The sequence below is a fragment of the Amblyraja radiata genome, chromosome 6, assembly GCF_010909765.2.
Source record: "Amblyraja radiata isolate CabotCenter1 chromosome 6, sAmbRad1.1.pri, whole genome shotgun sequence".
Classification (NCBI taxonomy): Eukaryota; Metazoa; Chordata; class Chondrichthyes; order Rajiformes; family Rajidae; genus Amblyraja; species Amblyraja radiata.
The window spans coordinates 103345897-103361276 of NC_045961.1; the positions used below are offsets into that span (position 1 = coordinate 103345897).

Consider the following 15380-nt stretch of genomic DNA (forward strand, 5'->3'; position numbering starts at 1 on the left):
GTTCTTCCCCCATACGTTCTCTCCGCATAGGGGTTTTCTCTGGGTGCTCCGATTTCCTCCCACATTCCAAAGACGTGCAGGTTAGTAGGTTAATTGGCTTTGGTAAAATTGTAAAAATCATCCCTAGAGTGTAGTGAAAAATAAACGTGACATTAAACTAAACGGACTAACTAGCATGTTTAAGAAAGAACTGCAGATGCTGGAAAAAACGAAGGTAGACAAAATTGCTGGAGGAACTCAGCGGGTGAGGCAGCATCTATGGAGCGAAGGAATGGGCGACGTTTCGGGTCGAGGCCTTCATCGGACTGATGTCAGGGTGGGGGGGGGGAGAAAGAAAGGAAGAGGCGGAGACAGTGGGCTGTGGGAGAGCTGGGAAGGAGGGAGAAAGCAAGGACTATCTGAAGTTAGAGAGGTCAATGTTCATACCGCTGGGGTGTAAACTACCTAAGCGAAATATGAGGACTAACTAGTATAGTGTAATTGTACTGGGTGATTGCCGGTTGGCACGGACCCGGTGGGCCGAAGGGCCTGTTTCCACGCTGTATCTCAAGTAAATCAAACAGCTCCCGGGGATAGAACACAAGGTAGCCCAACGAGTGCCTGTGAATGCAGGATCTTTGAGTTTGTACATCAGGGTGCCTCAAAAATGCTGGTAGTATCATCAAGGACCCACACCATCCTGGCCACACACTCATCTCCCCGCTACCTTCAGGTAGAAGGTACAGGGGCCTGAAGACTGCAACGACCAGGTTCAGGAATAGCTACTTCCCCACAGCCATCAGGCTATTAAACTTGGCTCGGACAAAACTCTGAACATTCATAACCCATCATCTGTTATTTGCACTTTATCAGTTTATTTATTCATGTGTGTATATATTTATACAATGGTATATGGACACACTGATCTGTTCTGTAGTCAATGCCTACTATGTTCTGTTGTGCTGAAGCAAAGCAAGAATTTCATATTCCTATCAGGGACACATGACAATAAACTCACTTGAACTTGAACTTGACCTGGCGATCTGCTTTACAGGGAAGTGGCACCTTGGTTTGAATTGTGAGGCCAGCGGCGACCACTGCCACCATCCAGCCAACCACGGCTTTGACTACTTCTACGGCCTGCCACTGACCAACATGCGCAACTGCAAGCCCAACAGCGGTGACATCTTTATGGCGGGGTCTCGGAGTGCCATCCGCGTGGCGGTACCGCTCATCACCCTGGCGCTCTTCACCTTGCTGCTACTGGACTACCTGGCTCTCCTGACCGTCCCCTGGAGAGTTCTCGGCTTCGTCTTGCTGGCCGCCGCTCTGCTGATCGGCGCGGTCGTGCTCTTCCTGTCCCAGTTTCGCCAACTCAACTGCATCCTGATGCAGAATGACAAGATCATTCAGCAGCCCTTTACGTTTGACAGCCTGACGCAGAGACTGACCAACCAGGCCACGAGCTTCATGGAACGGTAGGTGACCTGATTCCAATCACCTGTTTACTTGAAGGTATCCTTAGTGTGTGACCGCCTCTCATTCTATCAGGTCGCCCAGTCCATACCGACGACCAATGATCCCCGCACATTAACGCTATCCGACACACACTAGGGGCAATTTACATTTTACATTTATAGCAAGCCAATTAACCTACAAACCTGGATGTCTTTGGAGCGTGGGTGGAAACTGAAGATCTTGGAGAAAACCCACGCAGGTCATGGGGAGAACGTACAAACTCCGTACAGACAGCACCTGTAGTTGGGATGGAATCCGGCTGCAAACGCTGTAAGGCAGCAATTCTACCACCCTTTACTCCAATGGTGTAGAGAGGCACTGCAGATGCTGGTTTACACTGAAGATAGATACAAAGTGCTGGAGTAACTCAGCGGGTCAGGCAGCATCTCTGGTGGGAAGGAATTGGTGACGTTTCGGGTCGAGACCCTTTTCATAAGTCACAGGAGCAGTAGTAGGCCATTCGGCCCATCGCATCGACTCTGCCATTCAATAATGGTTGATCTAACTATCACGACTTGACACCCGTACTAATCAAGAATCTGTCAATCTCCACCTCAAAAATATCCATTGATTGGGCCTCCATGGTCTTATGTGGTATTGAATTCCACAAATTCACCACCCTCTGACTAAAGAAATTGCTCCTCGTCTCCTTAGCAATGGTATGTCCTTTCATTCTGAGGCTGTGCCCTCCGGTCCTAGACTCTCCCACTCGTGGAAACGTCTTCTCCACCTCTACTCTGTCCAGGCCTTTCACTGTTCAGTAAGTTTCACTGAGGTTCCCCGCCCCCTCATCCTTCTAAACTCCAGCGAATAATCAACATTACAGTCCAAAGAAGGGTCCTGCGACTGGGCTTGTACTGGCTAGAATTTAGAAGAGTGAGGGGGGATCTTATAGAAACTTACAAAATTCTTAAGGGGTTGGACAGGCTAGATGCAGGAAGTTCCCAATGTTGGGGAAGTCCAGAACAAGAGGTCACAGTTTACGGATAAGGGGGAAATCTTTTAGGACCGAGATGAGAAAAACATTTTTCACACAGAGAGTGGTGAATCTCTGGAACTCTCTGCCACAGAAGGTAGTTGAGGCCACAGTTCATTGGCTGTATTTAAGAGGGAGTTAGATGTGGCCCCTGTGGCTAAAGGGATCAGGGGGTATGGAGAGAAGGCAGGTACAGGAAACTGAGTTGGATGATCAGCCATGATCATATTGAATGGTGGTGCAGGCTCGAAGGGCCAAATGGCCTATGTAAAGAAGTGTTATCGACACACTGTGACTTTACTTCTTTATTACATTCATACTGTGGCATTACAGAGAGCACTAGCTGTACGTGGTCTGTCACGGAAACTAGAGAGCGCTATGTGGGTGGGGAGGTTGTAATTATACTTGTGATATGGGGAGTGGTTAGTAGTGATGAGTTAACTATATTAAGGGTCACATGCATATGTCATCTACATCTTTCCCCTTGGAAACGAAAGACAAACAAAGTAGCGACAGGGCGACCACGTCTCATGCGCTGACAATCAAATGAGTAGAAATGGTTAAGCAAAATCGCCATAGCGGACAGGCGGCTTGACAACACGTCCCGACCGGGTTCGCATCTCGCCATCTCCCCTCCCTGCAGGAACAAGCGGAGGCAGTACGGCAACAGGTGCAGACGGCTGCACTGGAACAGGTGAGCCGGGCGGGGACGGAGAAGACAAGGGCAGAAGGGCACGAGGGGATGCGGGACTCGCAGAGGACTGCGCGCGGGCAGGCGAGGGAGGGTGAGCCGGAGGAGGAGCAGACGGATAGAGCTGTGAGGGTAGAGACCGTGGCATGCGAGGAGCGATGGGCCGAGCATCGCCTGGAGGCTTAAATTTCAGCGGGGGAGCAAAAGGATCTGCTGGTGGTGGTCGCGGCTCATCGACAAGCCGCAGATGTTGGCGGGACCGGCGGTAGATGGTTCCTGCATGGTCGACGAGATAGGACCGAGGCGACCCAGCAGTGGCGACTACGGTAGCAAGCCGGGAGTGACCGGTGGGGGTCTGCATGCGGACAACCTGACCGGGGAAAAGGCGCGGCAGGAGACTTGTCATGGGAGCGTTTCTGAACATTGCGCTTAAGGGCAATGCGCTCCTGAACAGCAGCGGGCTTGAGGACAGAGGGGATGAGTGAGCGCTGGGCCACCGGGATCGGTGGTCTGGTAGTGCGAGACATGAGCCGCTGAGCAGGGGAGCCCACGGCAGGGTCACGGGATATGTTGCGAAGGTTGAGGAGGGCTAGAAAGAAATCAGAGTTAGACAAACGACATTGTTCCAGTAAGTTGTTTGCACTGCGAACGGAGCGCTCGGCCAGACCGTTGCTTTGCGGGTACTCAGGGCTGCTGGTGTAGTGGCGGAAGTTCCAGCTGGTTGCAAAAGCCCGAAACTCGGAGCTCGTGAATTGGCTGCCGTTGTCCGACTGCAGGCTGGCCGGGGTGCCAAAGGTAGAGAAATGGCGGCGCAGCTTTTCGACAACGGCCGAAGAGGTGAGGGAATGCAGCTGGTCAATCTCGAACCAGTTGGAGTAGGAGTCGACTAGTACCAGGAAGTGTTTGTCTCGCCACTCGAAAATGTCAGTGGCAACCGCCATCCAGGGCAGTTCGGGTGCAGGCTGCTGCAGAAACGGCTGTCGTTGCTGGTGGGGGGCGAGGCTGTTGCAGGTGGAACATGAAGAGACCCTCTCCCGGATGTATTGAGCCATACCAGGCCAGTAGAACTGGCTCTGGGCGTGAGACAAGGTGGCTTCGGCCCCAGGATGACCGTTATGAGCGGCCTGAAAATACTGGTCGTGCAGAGCAGCAGGCACTACTACCTTGTGTCCTTTCACAATCACGCCGTCGTGGAGTACGAGCTCATCACGGACCAGGAAGTAGGGCACGGCGCCAGCCGGCAGAGCGGAACGATGGCAGCAAGCTGTTGCAGGGCAGGATCATCGGCAGTGCTTGACCAGGGACTTCATCTGCTGTGAAGGGACAATATTGACATTGAGCACCATCAGGTCAGACATTTCATAGGGGTGGCAATCGGTGGATGTTAGCGGGGCGCGGGATAGCGTGTCGGCCACGAACATGTCTTTGCCTTTCCGGAAAACGACTTTGAAAGTTCCAGTGTGAATCCCACTTCTGACACCATGTAAAGATTTGTTATCGACAAACTGTGACTTTACTTCTTTATTACATTCATACTGTGGCATTACAGAGAGCACTAGCTGTACGTGGTCTGTCACGGAAACTAGAGAGCGATATGTGGGTAGGGAGGTTGTAATTATACTTGTGATATGGGGAGTGATTAGTAGTGATGAGGTAACTATATTAAGGGTCACATGCATATGTCACCTACAGCCTATTCCTGCACCTATTGTCTATATTTCTCGGCCTTTTGGCTGACCAATTGTAGTATCACCTTGGTATTCCTGGTGGCGGCGCGACTCGTTGCAGCGGCTCCTACAGCCTGTCTTTTTTTTTTTTTTTTTTTGTCTAGTTAAATGTAGTGTTTGTGTTTTTTTAAGCTTGGTTTTAAATGTGTATATGTGGGGGGCGGGGGGGAGGGGGAAACCGTTTTAAATCTCTTCCCTGTTCGGGAGACCCGACCTTTTCCCTGTCGGGTCTCCGTTGTCGTTGGGGCCTAGCACCGTGGAGCGGCCTCCAACCTGAACGACCCGGGGGCTCGGGAGACTGTGGATCTGCGAACTACTCACCATCGTGGGGCTGGCCGGCCTCGGTGCGTGGGGAGCGGTGGTGACTCGCTGCTGCGACTCGACTCCTGGGGCTCGGAGGCTCCAGCAACGCAGCCGCAGGTCCGGTGGACTGGGACATCGGGAGCTCACGGGTCCGGGGGGAGAGAGAGACCGCTTCCCGGAGCTCCCGCAACGCGACTTCTCCAGCCCGTGTCGCGGGGTTGGAACGACCCGGAGCGGGGTCATACATCGCCCAGCACGGCTTCATGGCCGTGGGACATTACAGCGCCCGCCGGGGGCTCCAACTTCGAGACTTCTAGACCGGGAGCGGGGCCTTAAATCGCCCGGCACGGCCTAAAATGGCCGTGGGACTTAGCATCACCCGCCTGGGGCTTGGACATCGGGAGAGACATGGAGAACAGGGGAGAGAAAAGACTTTGCCTTCCAACACAGTGGGTTCACTGTGATGGATGTTTGTGTGAACTTAATTGTGTGTATGTCTGTAGGACATTGTTTTTGTTTGTATGGCCGTGGAAACAAAATTTCGTTTGAGTCTCACTGGGGCTCAAATGACAATAAATTTGTATTGTATGTGGCTGCATCCGGTGGAGCGTAGAGCCAAGGCACATGGGCACTAAGTGTCACGACCTGCTGAGAAGGAAGTGCAGATTTTTCACCCTGTACACACACGACTGTGTCTCCACCCAGGAAAACACCATCATTATTAAGTATGCGGATGATACCACCATCCTGGGCCTCATCAAGGGGGGGGGACGAGTCGGGCTACAGGAGTCTGGTGAACGACATTCTTGCCTATGGTGAGGTGAACGACCTAAGCCTCAACGCAGACAAGACAAAAGAAATAATAATGGACTTCAGAAAAAATCCACCCCCCCTGCAGCCCCTCATCATCAAGGGGACTGTGGTGGAGAGGGCTGACAGTTACAGATACCTGGGACTACAAATAACATCAGATCTGAACTGGACTTTGAACACTGCAGCCACAGTGAAAAAAGCCCAGCAGAGACTGTACTTCATCAGGCTGCTCAGAAAAGCTGGTCTGCACTGTCGCCTTCTCACCCAGGTCTACAAAGGACTGGTAGAGAGCATCCTCACCACAGGCATCACGGTGTGGTATGGAAACACCACACAGATAGAGAGGAAGGCTCTGCAAAGAGTCATAAAGACTGCAGAGAGGATCATCAGAACTGAACTCCCCTCCATGGACACAATCTACACACAGCGCTGTCAAAAAAGAGCAGGGAGAATCATTAGAGACACACTACATCCAGCTCACTCCCTGCTCAAACACAAAAACTGCACATACAACCTCAGGCACAGACGAGCGGACAGTATCGCCACAAATAGAACACGCTTTTTTAAGAGCTTCTTCCCTGCAACAGTGAGACTCTTGGCCAAAACACAACAAAATGAACTGATGTCCTGATATAGTGTTTGTGCAAGCTACAATGCTCTATGTGGCTTCTGTGTGTCTTTTTAAATTTTCTTTAATTTTTTAATTTTTAATTTTAATTTTTAACGTAACTTGACTCTCTGAATAGCCGCACAAGAGTTCCTATGTGTGTAAGCACAAATGGCAAATAAAGTTTTTGACCTTGACCTTTGAGATGCTGATTGAAGCATTTAGCCAGGTACATGGATAGGACAGGTTTAGAGGGGTACGGACCAAATGCAGGCAGGTGGGACTAGCGGAGATGGGACATGTTGGTCAGTGTGGGCACATCTGGCCAAGGGGCCTGTTCCAACCTCATCTATTGCATCCGCTGTTCTACATGTCAGCTGATCTACATCAGTGAGACCAAGCATAGGCTTGGCGATTGTTTCGCCGAACACCTCCGCCGATAAACCAACCTGACATCCCGGTAGCTCAGCACTTCAACTACCCCTCCCATTCCGAATCCGACCTCTCTGTCCTGGATCTCCTCCATGGCCAGAGTGAGCACCACCGGAAATTGGAGGAACAGCACCTCATATTCCGCTTGGGCAGTCTGCACCCTAGAGGCATAAACATTGAATTCTCCCATTTCCGGTAGCCCTTGCTGTCTCCTCCCCTTTTCAGCTCTCCCTCAGCCCTCTGGCTCCTCCTCTTGTTTTTTCCTTTTTTCTCCCCACCCCTTCCTCCCCCTCCCCCCCCACCCTCCATCAGTCTGAAGAAGGGTTTCGGCCCGAAACGTCGCCTATTTCCGTCGCTCCATAGAAGCTGCTGCACCCGCTAAGTTTCTCCAGCACTTTTGTCTACCTTCGATTTTCCAGCATCTGCAGTTCCTTCTTAAACAAACTGTTTCCACACTCTATGACCCTAGACTATGGCCCAGTGAAAACCAGTGCCAACAAGCTGATTAGCACAAAATTATATTCTTGACACCTTGTCGGGTGTGAATGCCAGTTAACACCGGACAGATAGATTCTTGATTAGTATTGGTGTCAGGGGTCGGGCACCGCTAACCTGGGCGTGTAGGAAGGAGCTGGAGATGCCGGTTTACACCGAAGGTAGACAAAAAGTGATGGAGTAACCCAGTGGGCTCAGGCAGCATCTCTGGAGAAAAAGGCTGGGTGACGTTTCGGTTTGAGACCCTTCAGATACATCGGAGAGAGGAGGAGGACTTCTTCAAAGTGGGCATACATTGCAGAGATGAGTAGGACCGACAACAGTCCGCTCCGACCCAAAACCTCACCCATCCATGTTCCCCAGAGATGCTGCCTGTCCCGCTGAGTTACTCCAGCACTCTGTGTCTTTCTCACAGTTAACCTTGGGGTTGATGGATGCTGTGTCCAACCACCAAATGTTTAAGCAAGGTCTCGACCAGAAACGTCACCCATTCCTTCTCTCCAGAGATGCTGCCTGTCCCGCTGAGTTACTCCAGCTTTTTGTGTCTATCTTCGGTTTAAACCAGCATCTACAGTCCCTTCTTATTCTCAATCCTGGGAGCAAACCCAGCAAATTGGTTTCATTGCATCTTTGTGTTTATGGACCTCAACATTCTGTGACGTCTCAACTTCCCTAGAATCTCCAGGCTTTGTCGGCACACCTTGGTTGATATGTCTTACCTTCTTTACCACACATCTCTGCTTTCATGTCTACATCAAACGGGTTCCAGTGGAGAAGGAGATGGATTAAAGACCACTGCCTTCATTTCCGGTGTCATTGCTATTTAAGTGATGTCGATTCAGAGACATTACTTCAGTGCAGCTGTCTGTTTGTTCCCTGTCAGTTCCTACTGATAATGGTCAGGGCCATTGTTGTAGTGTGTGGCTTTGACACCTATTTACTTTGAAGCCTTAGCTCTCTGCTTATTTTGCTTTGTAGTCTCAGTATTTTCTTCCAAGCTGTAATAAGAAGCTTCTGCAGATAACAGAAAGCAATCTGTCATACCTAAGCATGATTTCTCCCTCTCTTTTCTCTCTCCCTTTCTCTTTTTATCTCTTTCTCTCTCTTTCACTCTTTCTCTTTCTCCGTCTTTCTCTTTCATTCTTTCTCTTTTTCTCTTTCTCTCTCTTTCTTTCCCTTTCTCGCTCTCTCTCCCTTTCTCCCTTTCTCTTTCCTCTCTCTCTGTATCCATATATCTGTCCAAGTGTCTTTTAAATGTGGTTACAGTACCTCCCACAACTACCCACCTGTTCCATATACCCAGAGCCCTCTGTGTGGAAAAAAGTTGCCTCCTTCGTTCCTCTGGAATCTTTCCCCTCTCACTTTAAACCTATGTCCTCTAGTTCTTGATTCCCCTACTCTGGGTACAAGACGGCATTCACCCTGTCCATTCCATTCATGATTTTACACATCTTTAAAGTTTAACGGTATCATTTAGAATTTAGAATCGCTAGAATTTAGAAGATTGAGGGGGGATCTTATAGAAACTTACAAAATTCTTAAGGGGTTGGACAGGCTAGATGCAGGAAGATTGTTCCCGATGTTGGGGAAGTCCAGAACAAGGGGTCACAGTTTAAGGATAAGGGGGAAATATTTTAGGACCGAGATGATGAAAACATTTTTCACACAGAGAGTGGTGAATCTGTGGAATTCTCTGCCACAGAAGGTAGTTGAGGCCAGTTCATTGGCTATATTTAAGAGGGAGTTAGATGTGGCCCTTGTGGCTAAAGGGATCAGGGGGTATGGAGAGAAGGCAGGGATGGGATACTGAGTTGGATGATCAGCCATGATCATATTGAATGGCGGTGCAGGCTCGAAGGGCCGGATGGCCTACTCCTGCACCTATTTTCTATGTTTCTATCATGTTGGACACACATGTATGTGCAGGGAATGGAGAGACATGGATGATGTGCTGGCAGAGTAGATTAGTTTAACCCAACATCAGGTTCACCACGCAGGGACATTGTGGGCCGGGGCTGTACCGTTGCATGTTCCATGAAAATGAATGCTTCTCATTTGGAGATTTGAGCGGCACGGTGGCGCAGCAGTAGAGTTGCTGCCTCACAGCGCCAGAGACCCGGGCTCGATCCTGACTACAGGTGCTGCCTTCACCGAGTTTGTACGTTCTTCCCCCATACGTTCTCTCCGCATAGGGGTTTTCTCTGGGTGCTCCGATTTCCTCCCACATTCCAAAGACGTGCAGGTTAGTAGGTTAATTGGCTTCGGTAAAATTGTAAAAATCATCCCTAGAGTGTAGTGAAAAATAAACGTGACATTAAACTAAACGGACTAACTAGCATGTTTAAGAAAGAACTGCAGATGCTGGAAAAATCGAAGGTAAACAGAAATGCTGGAGGAACTCACCGGGTGAGGCAGCATCTATGGAGAGAAGGAATAGGCGATGTTTCCGGTCGAGACCCTTCTTCAGACTGATGTCGGGGGGGGGGGGGGGTGAGCGGGAAAACGAAAGGAAGGGGCGGAGACAGTAGGCTTGTGGGAGAGCTGGGAAGGGGGAGGGGAAGGAAGGAGAAAGCAAGGACTATCTGAAATTAGAGAAGTCAATGTTCATAAAATCACCCCTCATTAACCTGCATTCCAAGGAATAAAGTTCTAGCCCGCCCAACCTCTTCCATTATCTCAGGCCCTCGAGTCCTGGCAACATCCTCATAAAACTTCTCTGCACTCTGTCCAGCTTAACAATATCCTTCCTATAGCAGGGTGCCCAAAATGAGCGCAGTACTCCAAATGCAGCCTCAACAACGTGTTGTACAACTGTAATACATCTTTTTTTTTTTAATTTAATTTCAAAATAGACTTTATTCAAGTAATAAATATATACAGTACAGGAACCAGTCAAAATACTAATCCGACTTCCTTGGAGCCTATACAAACATTCAATACTGTTTACACACTTTACCCCAAATTTCACAACATTTCTCCCCCACCCATGTGGCCCCCTGGTGTGGAATCCCTTCCCTTATTTTCAGGGGCGTCTCCACCACACCCTGCCCCCCATGTCCAGCAGCGGAAGGACACTAGACTGTGGTCATCCCACACCGAGCCTTGGCGTTGGCTGCACGGAGCTTCAGTGCGTCCCTCAGCACGTACTCCTGCAGTCTGCGGCGGGCCAGTCGGCAACATTCCCCGACGGACATCTCGCTCCGCCGGGAGGTCAACAACGCTCGGGCAGATCAAAGAGTGTCTTTCACCGAGTTGATGACCTTCCAGCAGCACTCGGTGTCAGTCTCTGAATGCGTCCCTGGGAACAGTCCGTAAATCACAGAGTCCTCTGTGATGGAGCTGTGCAGAGCATACCGTGACAGAGACCCTTGCAAACCTCTCCAGACTCTCTTTGCGAATCCACACTCTGCAAAGAGGTGGGCAACCGTCTCCTCTCCATAGCAGCAAATTTCCCGAGGGCAGCGTGCGCTGGTAGTGAGGTTCCGAAGGTGCAGGAAGGATCTGACTGGGAGGGCTCCCCTCACTGCCAGCCAAGCCACTTCTTGGTGCTTGTTGGTGAGTTCTGGTCGTGAGGCATTTTGCCAGGCAAGCTGGGCAGTCTGCTCTGGGAACCACATACAACTTCCCACGTTCTATACTCAATACCCTGCCTGATGAAGGCCAATGTACCAAAAGCCTTCTTGACCACCCTATCTACCAGTGATGCCACCTTTAGGAAACTATGATGTAAAAGGATTTTCTCCAGAGATGCTGCCTGACCCACTGAGTTACTCCAGCTTTTTGTGTCTGTCTATGGTGTAAACCAGCATCTGCAACTCCTCCCTACACATGTACCCGAACTATATCCCTTTGCTTTACAACAGTTGCATAGGGTTCTCCCATTCACTGTGAAGGCCCTGTCCTGGTTTCCTCCCGCATCCTCCCTCCTGTTCTACCCCTTGCACTTATCTGCATTAAGCTCCATTCGCAGTTGCATGCTGGCGTGGTGCACTAGTTGCTCAATATACTGGCATCAACATGGCACCTCACCAACCATCTCCAGCGGTTTGGGTAACGAATATGGAATGTATGCCTTTGCAGTCACGGTGGCGCAGCGGTAGAGTTGCTGCCTTACAGCGAATGCAGCGCCGGAGATCCGGGTTCGATTCCGACTACGGGCGCTTTCTGTACAGAGTTTGTACGTTCTCCCCGTGACCTGCGTGGGTTTTCTCCAAAATCTTTGGTTTCCTCCACATTCCAAAGATGTACAGGTTTGTAGATTAATTGGCCTGATAAATGTAAAAATTGTCCAGTATAAAATTGTCCAACTTCCAGGTGGACTCTTCAGAAGGTACCAGGTATAAGGTGTAGGAAGAAACTGCAGAAGATTGACACAAAATGCTGAGGTAACTCAGCGGGATAGGCAGCCTCTCTGGAGAGAAGGAACGGGTGACATTTTGGGTCTAGACTCTTCTTCAGACTGAGAGTCAGGGGAGAGGGAGTCTAGAGATATAGAGGGGTAATTAGTTTAGTTTATTGTCACGTGTACCGTGGTACAGTGAAAAGGTTTTGTTGCGTGCTATCAAATCAGCTGAAAGACAATAGATGATTACAATTGAGCCATTTATAGTGAATAATAATAATAATAATAATAATAAACTTTATTACGGACTCAAGGTCCAGACAAGGGGCAACATTACATTAAAAATGCATTGCATATCAAATATCATAAATATATATAAAATCATGGTATATCACATAAAAACATCATAATTTATATTTAACAAAAACCCACAATACTTAAGTTAAAAATCCAGATTAAAAGATGATCAATGTCCTACAACGAGACAACGATACCAGTGTCTCCACAACTGGGATTCGTAGCGTGTAGTGCTAACCCTTATGTTTGTCAAGGCCACAATAAGCACATGTTTAGAGTCATTTATCCTGCAAATGAATTTATACATGTGGTGTCTTAGGATAGCTTCTAAAGTACTGACTCCTGCAGCCACAAACATATTATTGGCACTACACCATCTAGGTTGCCTTAGCAGTGTTCTCATGGCATCATTATATGCCACCTTTAGTCTCTGCATACTTGTCTTTAAATAGTTCGACCACAGGTGAATAGATACGTGATAAGGGAATAACATTTAATGCAAGATGTGAAAACGACAGATCAAAGCAGACGATGATGAGGAAATGTAGAATGGTTCGTTGCTAGCTGAGGGGAAGGCGCTGCCTGTCCCGCTGAGTTACTCCAGCATTTTGTGTTGATCTTCCGTGTACGCCTTTGCATTGTATCCTTACTCCCTTTGACAAGTGTTTTGTAATGTTCCCTTGTTCTGCAGGAATTTGGGCCGTCCGTTCCTGCTGTTCACATCCTACTTACACGTCCACACGGCACTATATGCTTCTCAGGAGTTTTTGGGGAAAAGCAAACACGGTTTGTACGGTGACAGTGTGGAGGAGATGGACTGGAGTGTAGGTAGGTGTTCTGAGCCCTTCCACATGAGGCTCGACTTTGTGCTGTGTTGCTGAGAAATGATGTGGACATTTTATGCAAAGTTTTGCTTAATTTTAGCCTTGATATTTGACTAAAAGTGGATATTAAAATATTTTTATTTTTTATTTTTATTTAACCTTTATTTAACCAGAAGAAGTCTCATTGAGATTAAAAATCTCTTTTACAAGAGAGTCCTGGCCAAGACAGGCAGCAGCACAGTTCCACAGTTACAGACAATAATTTAAAAACAACAGAGAACACATAAATAGAGTCACAGTCAGAGCATCATCAAACAAAGCATGTACAGACTGAAGAGCCCGCTTCAACATCATTAAGAAGGGATTTAAATCTGTTTATAGAAACCAGCTCCTTAAGTTTCAGTTCATTCTGCAGCTGGTTCCATGCGAAGGGAGCAGCATAACTAAATGCCCTTTTCTCCAGTTCAGTACGGACTTTAGGTACAGTTAGTAAGAACAAGTCCTCAGATAAGTTCCTGTGCTTTTTCGAATTACATACTTCTGCAGGTATGAAGGAAGAACACCGAGGATAGTCTTATAAATAAGGATATGCCAATGATGGAGTCTGCGGGTGGACAGGGCAAACCATCCCACTTGAGCATACAAAGTGCAGTGGTGCGTGAGGGTTTTAAAATTAGTAACAAATCTCAGTGCTCCGTGGTAGACCGTGTCCAAAGACTGTAGGCATTTTGAAGATGCATTCATATATAAAACATCACCATAGTCCAACACAGACATAAATGTTGCAGCAACAAGTCTTTTTTTGGCTTCAAAAGAAAAACAAGATTTGTTTCTAAAGTAAAAACCTAATTTTATCTTTAGTTTTTTCACAAGTTGCTGGATATGAGGTTTAAAAGAGAGAGAATCGTCAATTATAATTCCCAGATATTTATATTGAGACACAGATTCAACCACAGAGCCCTGCAAGGTGGTGATAGGAGGGAGGTCCGAGGGCTTTGATTTAGCTTTAGTGAACAGCATGAGCTTTGTCTTGTCAGCATTTAAACAAGTTTTAAATCACACAGGTTACGTTGCACAGTTAAAAGCAGTTTGGAGCTGACAGAGAGCCTGATTTGGGGTAGACGCAGAGCAATATATCACTGTGTCGTCAGCATAAAAGTGAAAATTTGTATTCGGAGCTTTATGATCTAGACTATTAATATAAATAGTAAATAATAAAGGTCCTAGAACCGATCCCTGTGGCACACCCTTGGATACATTAAGAGAGCTAGAAGTAATACCTTCTGCTCGCACACACTGGGATCTGCCTGATAGATAGTTTTTAAACCAACAGACAGCTTGATCAGACAAACCGATGCTGCATAGTCTTTGTAACAATAAGGCATGATCCACAGTATCGAAAGCCTTTGATAGGTCAACGAAAAGGGCTGCACAGTGTTGCTTATTGTCTAAAAATTCAATAAAATCATTTACTACTTTTAAAGCAGCTATTGACGTACTATATTTTTTCCTAAAACCAGATTGAAATTCAGATAAAATACTGTTAGTTGATAAAAAAGTCCTTCAGTTGTTGGTTTACAATGGATTCCAGCACCTTAATTAAAACAGACAGTTTGGAGATGGGTCTATAGTTGTTTAGCACAGTGGGGTCCCCCCCTTTTAACAGCGGGAGAACAAAGGCAGATTTCCAAATAAGGGGAATTTCGTTTGTCTCCAGGGATAGATTAAAAAGATAAGTCAGAGGCAATGCAATAAAATCAGCAGCTAACTTTAGGAAGTAAGGCTCAAGGTTGTCTGGACCTGCCGATTTGTTTGTGTCTAAACATCTCAGGGCCTTATGCACCTCTGAAAGTGTAACAGCGTCAAAAGTAAAGACTTGTCCCTCAAAAAAACAACTACTATCAGAGCAAGCAGAGGAGCCTTGAGCTGTCTTTTGAGAGTTGAAAAGTGAACCAGAGGCAATGAAATGCTCATTAAAACAACCAAGCATGTCAGCCTTTTCATAAATTTGGGTAGAGTCTTTGACAATGCATGGAGGTAGCTCAATAACATTTTTATTTCCAGTTATTGATTTAATGGTTTTCCAGAATTTCAACGGATTGTTTAGGTTATTTGAAGTTTCAGTAAGGAAATGATCAAGTTCAAGTTCAAGTTCAAGTGAGTTTATTGTCATGTGTCCCTGTATAGGACAATGAAATTCTTGCTTTGCTTAAGCACACAGAAAATAGTAGGCATTTACTACAAAACAGATAAATGTGTCCATATACCATGATATAAATATATACACACATGAATAAATAAACTGGTAGTGCAAATAACAGAAAGTGGTTGCTAATAATCAGAGTTTTGTCCGAGCCAGGTTTAATAGCCTGATGG

At 47.5% G+C, this 15380-nt stretch overlaps 1 protein-coding gene across 2 annotated transcripts in view; it reads left to right on the top strand.

The window, feature by feature from the left end:
* The window catches only part of sts (steroid sulfatase), a 71982-nt gene that overhangs the window by 21332 nt on the left and 35270 nt on the right, over positions 1-15380 (top strand). For both annotated transcript variants that reach the window (XM_033023363.1, XM_033023364.1), the window contains exons 5-6: positions 1034-1457; positions 12872-13008. In XM_033023363.1, the coding sequence (XP_032879254.1) occupies positions 1034-1457; positions 12872-13008 (561 nt within the window). The remainder of the gene's footprint in view (positions 1-1033; positions 1458-12871; positions 13009-15380) is intronic.